At 53.8% G+C, this 13,917-nt stretch overlaps 1 protein-coding gene across 1 annotated transcript in view; it reads left to right on the forward strand.

Moving 5' to 3' along the window:
* DLGAP4 (DLG associated protein 4) overlaps positions 1–13,917 on the forward strand; it is a gene marked incomplete at both ends in the record, with an annotated part of 62,946 nt that overhangs the window by 6,796 nt on the left and 42,233 nt on the right. Inside the window, 4 exon segments of the mRNA XM_079543458.1 lie at positions 954–1,171; positions 3,920–4,034; positions 6,834–6,884; positions 7,958–8,201. Of these exon segments, the coding sequence (XP_079399584.1) occupies positions 954–1,171; positions 3,920–4,034; positions 6,834–6,884; positions 7,958–8,201 (628 nt within the window).

Here is a 13,917-nt window from a genome sequence, read left to right on the forward strand (position 1 = left end):
AGGACTGTTCAAGGGCCAACCACAAACCAAGCTAGCCACAAAAAAACGGGACTTGCTCCTGTCAGCTCCAGTTACCCCATCTTTCTCTTGGCCTGTCTGCATGTGGTCTTGCCTTGTTCAGCCTTGGGCTAACATCTGGCTCTTCTGCTGGTCCAGAGCCCTGCCTGTGCCACTGGCAACCTATGCAAACCGCAAACCCTTTGCAGGGCAGACAGGCAATGGTATTAGTTGATCTGACCAGAACTTCAGGCCTTGTGGAATGCATTAGCTTGACCATCTCTACTGAGAGAACTAGAGACCGTGTCTGCCTTAAATTGATGACAGAGTTCCCACAATTAGAAAGGTTAGAAATGCTTTTGTTGCAAGGTACTCCGCATCTCTGTGCAGCGACCAGCACAAAGCTTACATTCCCTAGCTGCTCCAGGGCTTGCGAGGGCCTGGCTTGGCTGCCAAAATGAATTTCAGACACTGAGAGTCTCATTCAACTTACAAATCTTGGAGGGAGGATTGGACTCTGGTCCATAGGCTCTGATCTGTGCAGCTATTACTGGCTTTGGCCTGAACAATGTGTATGCTTTACTTTAAGTAAGCATGGGCTTTGTGTTAAACAAATGTGTGCCACTCATGTCCCAACATACAGCGTAAATCTGGTGAGGCTCTTCCCTTCTCATTGTGTCTGGCATTGTGCAGCTTGTATCAACTGTGTAAGCATGGTCCAGTGGTCATCGAGTGAACGTATGTGGGTACATGCGCTGAAATTGAGGCAAACAAACATAAGACTGTCTGGCATGAGCTGGCAAGGGAGGGTTGGAAAGGGATCGCGTTGCCCATTCCCACTATTCTACAACTGAGGCTACTACAGTCGGCCTTGCCATCAATCCCCTGAGTCCCCAGGGTCCCTCTGGTCTCAGAGATTCTGTCCATCACTGCTCACGCTCCCTTTACTCTTGCAGGTGCCTCAGGGGGAGTGGAACAACACGCTGTCTCGGGACAAAGACAGTGAGATCCCATGCCGGCGCATGCGGAGCGGGAGTTACATCAAAGCCATGGGGGATGATGATAGTGAAGACTCAGAAAGCAGCCCCAAACCATCCCCAAAAACTGCAGCTCGGAGGCAGAGTTACCTCAAGGCCACCCAACAGTCCCTGAGTGAGCAGAGCACCACCCAAAGGTAACTGGAGCTCCTCTGAGAGCTCTGCATGTGTCCCTGGGGGCCATGCTGGAAGCCATCCTTGGGATTTGGTCAGCAGCACTGCTCAGAGACCCCATGTGGGGAGCAGAGCCCAGCAGGGCTCCCTCACACGCGCTGCAGCTGGCCATGGGACAGGCAGAGTATGACAGGAGAAGATGTGGCAGAGGAAGGACAGAGTTCGCCATCCTGGTGACTCCAAACAGCCCTCTGCAGGTCCCACAGTGACAGGGAGGGCCCTCCTTTGGTGGTGCTGTGTGGGTTTTCTCTGGCTGAGGGTCTGCTACTCCAAGGAAGTGTGGAGATCACAACCCAAGGGTGCTGTCTAGACATGGAGATGCTTAGCCAGCATGGCTGAGGACATGTGGCACACAGGCCACACACTGCTGCAACTGTGCCATCTGCTTTGCTCCACAAGCATCCCAAGGCCTCTGGGACCAGTCAGAAAGGACCTGTTTTGCGCACCAGACTGAGTAGTCCCCTGAAGTTGAGAGAGATGAGCTAAGAGCCCTGGGTCCAGGTATGGAGAGAGGAAGACCCTGCATTTTGAGCCAGATAGACAGCACAGCAAAGGCAGCACAGCAAGCACACTGAGTGAGGGGCTGTTCCTCCCAGAATGGGGTTTGTGTGATGCCAGGACAAGGCATCTAGGGGCTGTGATGGGCTGCGAGTCCCTCTGTGCTGCAATCAGATGGGAGCAGCACCGGGGCAGGAGGCAGGAGCAGCTGTACTTGAACTGCTCACGGTTCATCAGATGGAGCCAGAAAAGCAAGGCAGCAGCAGGTAGTCTGGAGACCCTTTGTGGTCCATCAGGCTGGAGCCCAGATGCTGCTTTCTGGTGGTAGACGGTGATGAAAAATAACTGACGCTCAGGTTCTTCCTGTCTTGGGCTAATTGTCCATTCAGGTCGTGCCCATCAGAGCGTGAAACTTCATCAGGACTGCTGGGGTCCAGCACCCGGCTGGCCTGGAGTGCAAGCACGACTGCCATCTGCTGACCACCCTTTCACTCTGCCCTCCCCCCCCCTCCAGAAAGCTCTCTGGAGATGTGGCCACGCAAGTTGGTGCAGAGCCACGCTGGTGGGACAGAAGCTGGAGCAGAGCAGTGGCCCCACACCCCATCGTGGCCGCATGCCTCAGTCTCCTCAGCTAGAGCCACTGGGCCCCATCCTGGAAAGGAGACTTCTGCTCCTCCAAGGCCCACTGCCTGCTCTGTGACTCGGTTTCTCCACAGGCAGCTGATGAGGGTGGATCAGGGTGAAGCCAGGCACAAGTTGCTCAGTGGGTGGTCGAGCTCAGCAGCAGTTTCCCGGAGGGCTGGTGTCTCCTCCATCACCTGGGAGAAGAGGCAACTCCTGTGTCCATCACACTCCTGAATGGAGGCTCAGGAGATGCCATCATCCTTCCTGCAGGTCTGCCCAGTCAGGAGACAGCCTGTAAGCTCCCTGGATGCAAAGGGCAGACCTCCTGCGCCCCACAGCCCCCCCAGGTCTTACCCCCACACTGCTCTGTGGGGACCACAGGTGGTTCACAGGGCAGAGTTGCTGCAGTTCACCCCTCACCACACCTGCCTGTGCCTTGCTGCATGCTCCAGAGCCCCGGCAGCCCACACAGACCACACACACGTCAGAGATGGCGCTGAGCTAATATGCAAGGCTGTCACACACCCACCTGATCTGTGACAAGGACTTCAGCTTCACACAGGGTCTTATGGTGGCAGTGAAGAGTGGGAAAGCCAGGTCCTTCCCATACCCTCCCACATGCCTCCCGCTCTCTTCATCACTCCCAGCCCCATGCACCCAGTTCTTGCAGTAACCCTGGTCTCAGCAGGGTTGGGCTCACCAAAAGCCCTGCTCTTCTGCTTCTGCTGCTGCAGGAGCCCCAGCAATGGGACGATTTTTCCCTCACAGCCTGTAGCAAAAGCTACTTTGGAAATACTGAACCCCTTTGCTGGTGCAGTACTGCCGTCCAGGCTTGGCTTCCCCTGGGCTTCTTCCAGATAAACTTTCAGGTTCCTCTGTATAAACAAGCAAACAAACAAAAACAGAATCACAGAATCACAGAATGGCCAGGGTTGGAAGGGCCCTCAAGGATCATGAATATCCAACCCCCTGCCACACGCAGGGCCACCAACCTCCCCATTTAATACCAGCCCAGGCTGCCCAGGGCCCCATTCAACCTGGTCTTGAACACCTCTAGGGATGGACGGGGCATCCACAGCCTCTCTGGGCAGCTGTTCCAGCACCTCACCACTCTCTCTGTAAAGAACTTACAGAAGAAACCCTGCAGATATTTCTAACAGTGAAGTCCATAAAAATATCACAAAAAAATCATTTCTCTCCCCCTGCCCCTTTCCACCAGTCCAGGCAGGGAGTAGCAAGCTCTGTGACCACAGCCCTCAATGTCAGTCTGTGCTGGGGCTGATTTGTAACTGGGACTGTGACTCTGCAGACTGGCACAGATCCTGTGTGCTCCCTGGACTGAACAAACCTAGTATGTACACTGTACCAGCTTAAACCAGGAAACGCCTAGGTGAGAAGACACTTCTATCTCCTGCAGCAGCTGCAGCCAGGGCCAAGCAGTGTACCCAGCTGGTACCTAGCACCAGCTATGTGCTGCTATGTGTTCCTGTGTCTGGCAGTGTGGTCTGGATGGGCTGACAGCTCCAGCACAGCCCCAGTGCTTTCTGCTCCCTGGGGACACCTCTGACACCCTCTCTCTCTGCTGGCAGGAGCCTGGACCGCCTGGACTCTGTCGAGATCCTCCTACCTCCAAAGTTCCCAACCTGGGAGGAAGAATACAACCAGATCTCCGACAGTGTCAATGACTCCAGTTGCATCAACCAGGTGAGGTGCTAAAGACTGAAGTCCCATTGCATACTCAGCTCAAAAGAATGGAGGCTGGTAGAGGGGGTGGTCCCTTAAAAACAAGGCACTCTATCAGCAGATGTGCTGTTCTCTGGAAGCTTTACCAAAGGGTCAGAGCCAGCTTCTTTATTCACATTGGACTCCTTTTGTTCTAGCTTTTACCTCCTCTCAGCACTGCTGCTCACTGAAGCCATGGCCATGGGTATGGCAACCTGGAGCCCCGCATGCTTCAAAACTGTGGGCAGAGCTCAGGGCTGCTTTGTGCACAGACTCACACTGCACAGCACCCAGGAGCTGCCCGCAAGGCTGCCCACTCCTGCTGCAAGCTCCATGTGCTCACTGGGTGGGCACAGGGCCCAGGCCAGCCTCACTGCAGCAAAAGGTGGCACGTGGTCTGTGGCCAACTACCAGGGACCCTGCAGAGGGAGCAGCAGCCCTGCTATACTCTGAGTGCCCCATCCCTTGGGAAGTGGAAGGAGGTGCCTGTGATTCAAGAAGCTGACTCGCTAACCGGGGGTGTCTCCCTTGAGTATTCCTGGTCCTCATGCCTCCAGGAAGGACAGGCAGAGCCAAAGATGCCATGGAGGCACTGATGGTGGGTGGCAAACCCTGACCACAGCCTCTGGGCTTAAATCCCTCTCCTATACTATGCCTCCCTTTGGGATGCGCTGGAGGGGCCTGGGGCCTGTGTAGCTATAAGGCAGCTGCCTTGCAGGCCAGGAAATCACTCATACCACATGAGGCGCTTGCAGAGGTCTCGTGTTCATCTCCACCCTAGGGTGGGACCCTTCCTTTTGGGATGCAAGTGCCTTGGACAGCTATGGCTCCATGAGCTTTGCCCAGTTGTGTCACTGCCACTCTGAGCTTCTGCCATGTCCTGTCTCTGTTCACAAGTGTCTGCGTGGGAACACGTGCACACACATGCCCTTTCTGTGCTGCTGCATCTTGTCTCTCACACGCAGCTGGTGTTCACTGATCAAGGGAGGCAGAATGAGGCAGCAGTTAAGGAAGCAGGCTGGACACGGGGAAGCAGAGACTGAAGAGGAGGGCTGGAGGTGTGTGCTGGCACTCGCTCCAGGTGTGCAGGGCTCTGAGCCCACATTCATCCCTACCCAGCTGCTTCGGCCCCATAGCTGACTTATGCAGCTACTAGTGCAGAGGGCTGGAGCCATTTGTGAAGAGCTTTGGGGAAAGACGCAAAGCATTGCTCACGGGCATACATGTTCCTTGTGGTCAGTCTTGTTTCTTGTACATAGACAATATACTGGGTGTTTATGAGCACAGAGAAAGAGGTCAGGGCCACTGTATTCCTGTCCTTTGCAGGAAACCCGTGTCTGAATTCGGGCCTCTGCCAGGGGCTGGCTGAGTCTGTGCTCTCTCCCAGCACATATGTACCATTTAGCAGCTGAGAGCAGTACCCTAACAAGGCATCTGAGGTGTCTCAAGAGGCTGGGCAGCCTGCACTGTGCCAGGAGCTGCCCAATTTTGCCCCTTTCCAGATCCAGACCCATAGAGGCATAAAGTAGCACCAGCTTGAGCCTGGGCCTGATGTCACTGACTGCACTTGGCCTACCTTCCTCCAAATCAACCAGTATCCAATTGCAGATGAATTGGGATCTAAAGTCCTCCCACAAACTGCATAACTGTTGATTCAGGGTGGAATTAGCAAAGGCACCTCACGTGAAGCCCAAGTCTCTGGAAGGTCCAACCTGCCTTTTTGTATGTGCTGCAGGCAGCTCCTCCCCTGCCCTCATTTTGACCTCCCAACACCTCCCCTGTCAGACCTAGTGTGCAGAAGCATCTCCAGCTCTCAAAGTCCACTCCACTTGGTTTTCTGCTGGCTGAATTCCACCTTGAAAGCCTCTGGAAATTTGGGGTTCTTCAGAGCATCATTATCTACCTCTAACATGAGGAGACCAGTGGCTGCTGACCCCCAACTTTTCTGAAACACACTTCAAGCTGTGCCTTATACAGAAGGGTACATTTGGCATTTGAACCCGGATTTTTCCCAGAAGCGCTCATCTTGAGCAGCCTGTGCAAAAAAGAGCTCCTGGGGTGAATGTGCTCTATAGACTGGGGTTGTAGGGAGCTGTCAGGAGATAGGAAGGTGGGATTCCTCACAGAGGCAGCGCATGATTTGTCAGGTGTCTGTCCTGATGCCAAGTATTATATATCATGGCTTATGCATGGAAAGAAGAGAGCATGGATTCTATGCGGCTTCTTCCTGCTGCAGGGAGAGAGGAGTCAGCAGCAAGGTGGCCAGCCTGACCCCAGGCAGGGCAAAGTACAGTTTCCCCGACATAGAGCCTGCCACCCATCCAGCTCTGCAGCTGCAGGGCTGCAGGGTTGCTCCAGGCCACACCATGAGGTTCTGGGGCTTCATGAGGTACAAACCAGGAGCCACAGCGGCCCAGTCCAGTCCCAGTCCCACAGCCACAGGCACCGTGTGAGTGCCCGGGGCACCCCAGCACTGTGTTCCTGCTGTCAGTGTCCAAGCATGCCCTGTGTATATTAATATACAATGCATACAACAGGTTAAGTGCATCAGCAGCTTTTCTCTGTTTCAGAGGCGTCCCGTGGAGCTTTGCCGTGCCATGTTGTGCCACTGTCAAAGGGGCGGCATTTTGCTTGGCATCTTATGGGCTCTGAAGTTTGTACCAGTGCAGGCCCCAAGGAAAGGGCCATCTACTCCCCTCGTCTGTGGTCCCTGTGTAATGGCTGTCTGTGTGAGGGCTACCCCTTTCTGGGCTTTTAACCTTCTTCAACTCTTTCTTCCAGATCTTTGGACCCCCCTCACTTATCCCTCAGATATTTACCCATGGAGAGCAGGTACCGTCCCACTGGCGTTCCCTCTTCCTTCTCCATGGAGCTTTCTGGGGTCTCCCTGGACCCCCACGGCAGGGTGTGAGGCAGCTGTGGGGTACCCTCACCCAAGGCCAGGGGATGAGGAGGACAATGCGTTGCCCAGCCCAGGGCACTGCAGCACACCTGGGCAGTTTGATTTCTCCAGGCTAAGCAGAGGGTTTAGAGGTGTTCCAGGGGGAAGTGAAGAGCTTTTTCAGCCAAACCCTGTGGAGCCCAGAAAAGGCTACAGATGCCAGCAGCAGGCATAAATAGTGTCCTTGAAGCCAAAATAAGGGCCCAGAGAGATGGAAGTGGGCAACAGAGCCATCGCCAGTGTCCCTCATCATCAGTATTTCAAAATGTTTGTTGTTTCAGGCTGGCTTCGTTTTAACCCAGGTGAACGTCCTGAGCTGAAACTCAATTAACTGCGGTCCCCAGAGGACAGGGAAGGGCCAGGGAAGGCAGAGGCAGAAGAGAGCAGGGAGCAGGCAGTGGAGCTGCCCCTGCTCAGGCCATGCCAGGCCTCAGCCCACACAGCTGGCCCTCTCCTGTCACACTCAAAACAGGGCTGCAGCAACATCGTGCCCAGCACAGGGCCAGCCGGCCTGGCTCAAGGCATGGAGACACATCCCCAGTCCTGTGCCCCACTGCAGGGTTGGGACAGCACCCCACTGGGGAGCACACCTGCCACAGTAGGGTCTCACAGCTGAGCTTGCGGTCCTCCGGACATGGCAGTGGAAAACCGAGTTGTTCGTGGCTGGGAAGGGATTTTGTCCTCCTGTACTCCCAGCCTTTCCATCAGAAACAGGGTAGTGCTTTGCAGCGCTGTGGTGGTAAGTGTCTCTGCTCCCACAGGGACCCTCTGACATGGAAGGAGGGTCCCCTCTTCCCTCGCCCAGGACCTGTGCCAGCCAGCACTGCTCCTCTTGCTCTGCTTGTGTCTGATCAAAACCTCTCGGGAACCACAGCACGGAGGGGAGCGGAGAAGGCTGCAGGAGGGAGGGGAAGGGGCTCAGCCCTGGGCAGGGGGTGATTGCTCTATCCCTCTTCTCATGCAGGCGAGAGAGCCGGAGCTGGGGGAGCAGTATGAGGCGGTCTGCGACTCTACCTACAGCGAGGCCGAGTCAGCGGCCGCCGAGGTGCTGGACCTGCCCCTGCCCAGTTACTTCCGCTCCCGGAGCCACAGCTACCTCCGAGCCATCCAAGCGGGCTGCTCCCAGGATGAGGACACCAGCTCTGTCCGCTCCATCTCCCCCCCGCCAGCAGGCAGTCTCAGCGGCAGCAGGACCCTGCCCACCAACAGTGAGTGCCAGCGCAGCCATGGCGGGAATAGGGCTGTGAGTGCCTGGGGGTGTGCGGAGTGCAGGCAGTTGCCCTCAGACATCTCGTGGGGTATCTGTTGAAGGTTTCTGTGGGGGAGCGTCTCTGACCTTGCTCTGGTCGGTGGGCAAGGATGCTGCCAGGATGGCTGAGTTGAAGTCTCTGGATATGGGTGCTGAAACAGCTGATGGGCTCTGGTTGCAGATTTAGTGCAGGCTGCAGAGGTCAGGGAGAATTCAGCAGCTTTGCTCAGGGAAGACAAATCTGGCTGGGAGTGATGAAGCAGGATGCCTGCCTTGCCCTACTGCAGGGTGGAGCACTGGCTGAAGTACTGAAGGACTGCAGGTGCAGCAGGAAGCTTCAGCAGAGGGTCTCCGCTGCGGATAGCTTTCATCTTCCTCATGCTCTCCACTTTGTGTCTCATTATCATTCCTCCAGTCTGGGCTTTGACCTCACTCTGAAACTCTTGGGAGCAGAAGTGTATGTCAGGAACTCGGCATTCATTTCCACAGGGTCTCAGCATACCTTGGTCACTTCAGCTGTTTCAGTCAGAGGCAGAAATTGGGACTGGCAGATGGAGGACAGAAGGCATCTGCCTTCATCCCTTAGTGATAGAGGAGTGACAACGTTTTGGAGTTTGCTATTGTCAATGGTTTGCGGACTGGTTCAGCCCGGTTCCATGACGAGCGGGGCGGAGGGATCTGCAGATCTGCGCCTCCGGAAAAAAGGAAACAGGGGAACCCAAAATAATTAAAACAGCGGCACCGATCTGAGGAGAAACAAACTAATTTACTAAATATATTATCAGAATGCAAGATAACACACTATAATACAATATAGTCAGAATTGAAGCTAATAAATCAAATATAATGAGAGAGAGAATGTCCGAAAGGTGGATAGGCCTCAGCACAAGGCTGAGGTGAGATGTGCAGTCCAGTTAAGCAGCAGGGAGACGGGAGCAGCACCCACAACGAAGGGCAGGCGAGAAAGAGCATCAGGTGACCTTGCCAGGAGTTAAACCTCCTCTCCCTGAGCACAAGGTCCCCTGGGGAATGCAGTTCTTCTTCTCTTCAGGGCAGGTACCCAGGACTTGAGCATTAACAGTTAAAGTCCCAGTGCCCCACATGATGTTATGATGTGGAATACCGAAAGCCAAAAATCACAAAACCATGACAGCTATGAACTCCTTTAGAATAGAATCAACCTAGAATCATCTAGGTTGGAAAAGACCCATTAGATCATCAAGTCCAAACATGACCCAATGCTATCAAGTCCACCACTAGACCGCGTGCCCAAGTACCACATCCACACATCTTTCAAATATCTCCAGGGGTGGTGACTCTACCACTTCTGTGGACAGTTTGTTCCAATGCCCAACCAGTCTTTCCATGAAGAGACTCTTCCTAACCTCTAACCTAAACCTCTCCTGACACACTTGAGGCTATTTGTTCATATCCTCCAACGTTACTTATCAATTGAGAAAAGAGACTGACATGTACCTCACTGAAACCTCCTTTCAGGTAGCTGTAGAGAATAATGAAATCATAGAATTAAAGAATAGCTTAGTTTGGAAAGGACCTTGAAGATCATCTACTTCCAACCTATCTGCCATGGCAGGGTTGCCAAGCACTAAATCAGGCACTAGATCAGCTTGCACATGGCCCCATCCAGCCTCACATATAGCACTTCCAGGGACATCCACAGCTTTTCTGGGCAGTCTGTTGGCCTTATGAGCTGCAAACACACACCGCTGGCTCATGTCCATCATATCCACTGCTGGCTTTTCATCCATCAGGACCCTCCAGTCCTTCTCCGCAGGGCTGCTCTCAAGCAGTTCTTCTCCCAGTCTGTACATATATCTGGGATTGCCCTGGCCCAAGTGCAACACCCTGCACTTAGCCTTGTTGAACCTCATTAGGTAGTTTCCTGGGTCTTCTTTTCTTCTCTTCTTAAAAATGGGAGTGATGTTTCCCTTCTTCCAGTCTTGGAGACTTCACCTGAGAGCTATATTTCCAAATATGATGGAAGTCTCAGCCTCTTTTTCCTAAGACTAAACAACCCCAATTGCCCTAGCCACTCCTCACAAGTTTTCTTCGCACATTCTCACAGAGTATACTCCAAAAATAGGTCTGGACAAAAATGTGTATTTTGCAACTTTGCCCCACTCAGACTATCACGGACTGTGATTTTGCCCAGCAGTCACAGAAAGGAAGGACAGAACCTTCCCATGCAGCCCCAGCACTGCTCTGTGCTGTAGCCAGGGAAGAAGACATAGAATCATAGAATCATTTGAGTTGGAAGAGACCCTCCAAGGTCATCTACTCCAACTGCCCTGCAATGAACAGGGACACCTACAGCTCCACCAGATGCTCTGAGTCTGACTATGAGTGTCTCTGGGAATGAGGCATGCACCACTCCTCTGGGCAGCCTGTGCCAGTGTCTCACCGCTCTTATTGTAAAAATCTTCTTCCTTATATCCAATCTAAATCTCCTCTCTTTTAGTTTGAAACCATTTCCACCTTTCCTATCACAACAGACCCTGCTAATGAGCTTGTCCCCTTCTTTCTCATACTTGTCTTTTAGATACTGCAAGGACAATCTCAACCTTCCCCAGAGTCCTCTCTTTTCCAGGCTGCACAGCCCCAGCCCTCTCAGCCCATCCTCACAGGGGAGGAGTTCCATCACTTAGATCACTGGGCTGTTGCTGGTATTGTACTGCCTGGAGGTGGGTCTTTCAAAACCTTCATACAAGGAGGTGCTGGGAATTTATCCTTTGGCTGGACTGGCTCCAATTGCCTTATCTCCTGGAGACACACTGAATGGCAGCAGCCATATAGTTATTTAGTCCTATGTGCCCCTTGCCCATCAAATGTACTTACCTAGACACCCCAGTCAGCATCTCTGGTGGGAAGTACAAACATATCTGCTCTGAATTTCATAGCAGTAAGGAGCATTTTTGAGTCCAGTGCCCAGCAACCTGCAACCTCAGTGTGCTCTTATTCCTGAATGACTGTGCTATACACAGTTCCAGATGCCTCTGCTAGCATTATTCTTTCCAGGCAGGTCCCACTCTTTAATTAGTAATTACTATAATGGACAAAAGCCTGGCCTCTCATTTGGAGGAGATGCCACAGTAACTCCATCCCCTGGGGCGGGGGAGAGGCTGGAGCAGCCCTGGTCATAGAATGGCCTGGGTTGCAAAGGACCACAACACTCATCCAGTTCCAGCCCCCTGCTGTGTGCAGGTCGCCAACCAGCAGACCAGGCTGCCCAGAGCCACATCCAGCCTGGCCTCGAATGCCTGCAGGGATGGGGCATCCACAGCCTCCTTGGGCAACCTGTTCCAGTGCCTCACCACCATCAGAGTGAGAGACTTCTTCCTAATATCCAACCTAAACTCCCTTGTCTCGCTTTAAATCCATTTCCCCTTGTCCCATCACCATCCACCCTCGTAAACAGCCGTTCCCCCTCCTGTTTATCTGCTCCCTTCAAGCACTGGAAGGCCACCATGAAGTCCCCCCGCAGCCTTCTCTTTTCCAAGCTAAACAAGCCCAGTTCCCTCACCCTTTCCTCACAGCAGAGCTGCTCCAGCCCTCTGCTCATCTCAGTGCCTCCTCCAGACCCGCTGCAAGAGCTCCACGTCCTTCCTGTGCTGGGGGCCCCAGGCCTGGACGCAGCGCTGCAGATGGGACTCACAAGAGCCGAGCAGAGGGGGACGATCACCTCCCTCTCCTGCTGGCCGCCCCTTTTTCATGCAGCCCAGAACACAGCTGGCCTTCTGGGCTGCAGGCGCACACTGCTGCCTCATGTCCAGCTTCTCATCTAACAGGACCCCAAGTCCCTCTGCGCAGGGCTGCTTTCAGGTCCTTTTCTCAGTCTGTATAAATGCCTGGGATTGCCCTGACCCAAGTGCAGCACCTTGCACTTGGCCTTGCTGAACCTCATTAAGTTCACATGGGCCCACTTCTCCAGCTTCTCCAGGTCCCTCTGGATGCCTTCCTCTCCTTCCAGCTGTTCCTGACCAGCGGTATCACCTCTCCCAGCACTGCAGCACTTTGTCGAGCAGTTCCAGGAGCTGACTCCCCACACTGTGCCCCGAGCACCACCTCTGGAGTGAGGCAGCCACTTTGCCAGGGCACTGGGCTTGCCAGCCTGACCCAGAAAGGAATACTGGGAGCAGCTCAGATCCAGTAGCACTGGGCATCACAAAAGCCTTGGAGGGCACAGATTAAAGCAAATGCGGGCTCCCTGCTGCAAGACCAGCACAGCCTGGCCCAGGGACACATTGGTGGTTGCGTTAACCTCATGCAGTCTGCAGCAGCAGTTTAAATTCACTTATCAGTGGTCCACTCTTCTCCTGCAAAAGGTGAGTGGGTTCTGAAACCGAGGAATTTCCGTACTAACACAAGGAAGAACTTCTTTGCTGTCAGAGTGGTGAAACACTGGAACAGGCTGTCCAGACAGGCTGTGGAGGTTCCTTCTTTGGAGATACCCAGGACACATCTGTACTCTTTTCTGTGCAACCTGTGGTGTGGAATTCACTTTAGCAGGAGGGTTGGACTTGACAATCTTTAGAGGTCCCTTCCAACCCCTACAATTCTGTGATTCTGTATGTGATTGTGAGGGACAGGAAGGGCCACTGCTCTGGAAACAGTGCTTCTGTTAATGGCTCCCAAAGGCAGAGCCAACAGGTATCATGGCATGAAGCTGCAGGGCAAGGGCAGCTCTGTTCTCACTGCAGCCTTTCAGCTGGCATGCCATGTCCCTCTGAGCTCCTTTCTGGGTGTCAGTTCCTCAGCTCAGAGGTGAGGATTGTCCACAACAGTGAAGCTGAGGGCTCCCATCTTCCCCACCCAACACACCTGCTGCATCCTTTCTGTTCTGTCACCTGTCTGGGACTACAGCAGTAGCTCACTGTCCTCAGCCAGGCTGCTAAGAACATATGGTTTCAGGCTGTAGATCCAGCTTGCTGCTTTGGCTAGAGCCAAGAGCTCCATGGTGGGCTGAAAGGAGGCTGTATAACTCTTGGAAAACATTTTGGGAACACAGGTTAGAAAAGGTCATGCCTTTGATATGGGGATTCCAGGCACATCCTGGAGAAGGCAGGAGGAGCAGGTGCCAATGTCCCACCAGGGCTGTGCCATGCTGCTGGAGACACAAGGCAAATAGCAAGCGGTCACCCACAGGGACACCCAGACAGGTCCTGCTGGGCAGGCTGATCCCAGCGAAAGGGGGACTAGCACCCATCTGCAGGGGCATGGGGCAGCATCAGAGGAGACTCCATGCAGACACAGCTGGCAGAGGCACTGGAGAGCAGAAAGCGTGCCCACTCTGTCAGCAGTGGACAGGAGAAGCAGGAGTGGAAAGGGGAGTGCGAGCAGCCGAGAAGTGCAGCCCATTCCCATCCTGCTCCTCCTAACAGCATGGCTCAGCTCTGCCACAAGCCCAGGTGAATGCTGAGAAACATGATCAGGCCAAGCAAAGGACTAGTTGCCACCTTGCACGTGCTACCTGTGATACAAGCAGCAGAAACTTGCTAATTTCCAAAATATCCTCCATCCCTTTGTATAAGCTACAGGAACTTCGAGAGGGAAGCAGATATGATGGAGGGGGTGGGGAGCACCACCAGAGGGGCATCTGTGTTTGTATGCATGTATGACAGGAAAGGCAGGAGGCATATCTGGCTAGCAGTCATATC

Source organism: Tetrao urogallus (genome assembly GCF_951394365.1).
Source record: "Tetrao urogallus genome assembly, chromosome: 16".
In the NCBI taxonomy this organism is placed as follows: Eukaryota; Metazoa; Chordata; class Aves; order Galliformes; family Phasianidae; genus Tetrao; species Tetrao urogallus.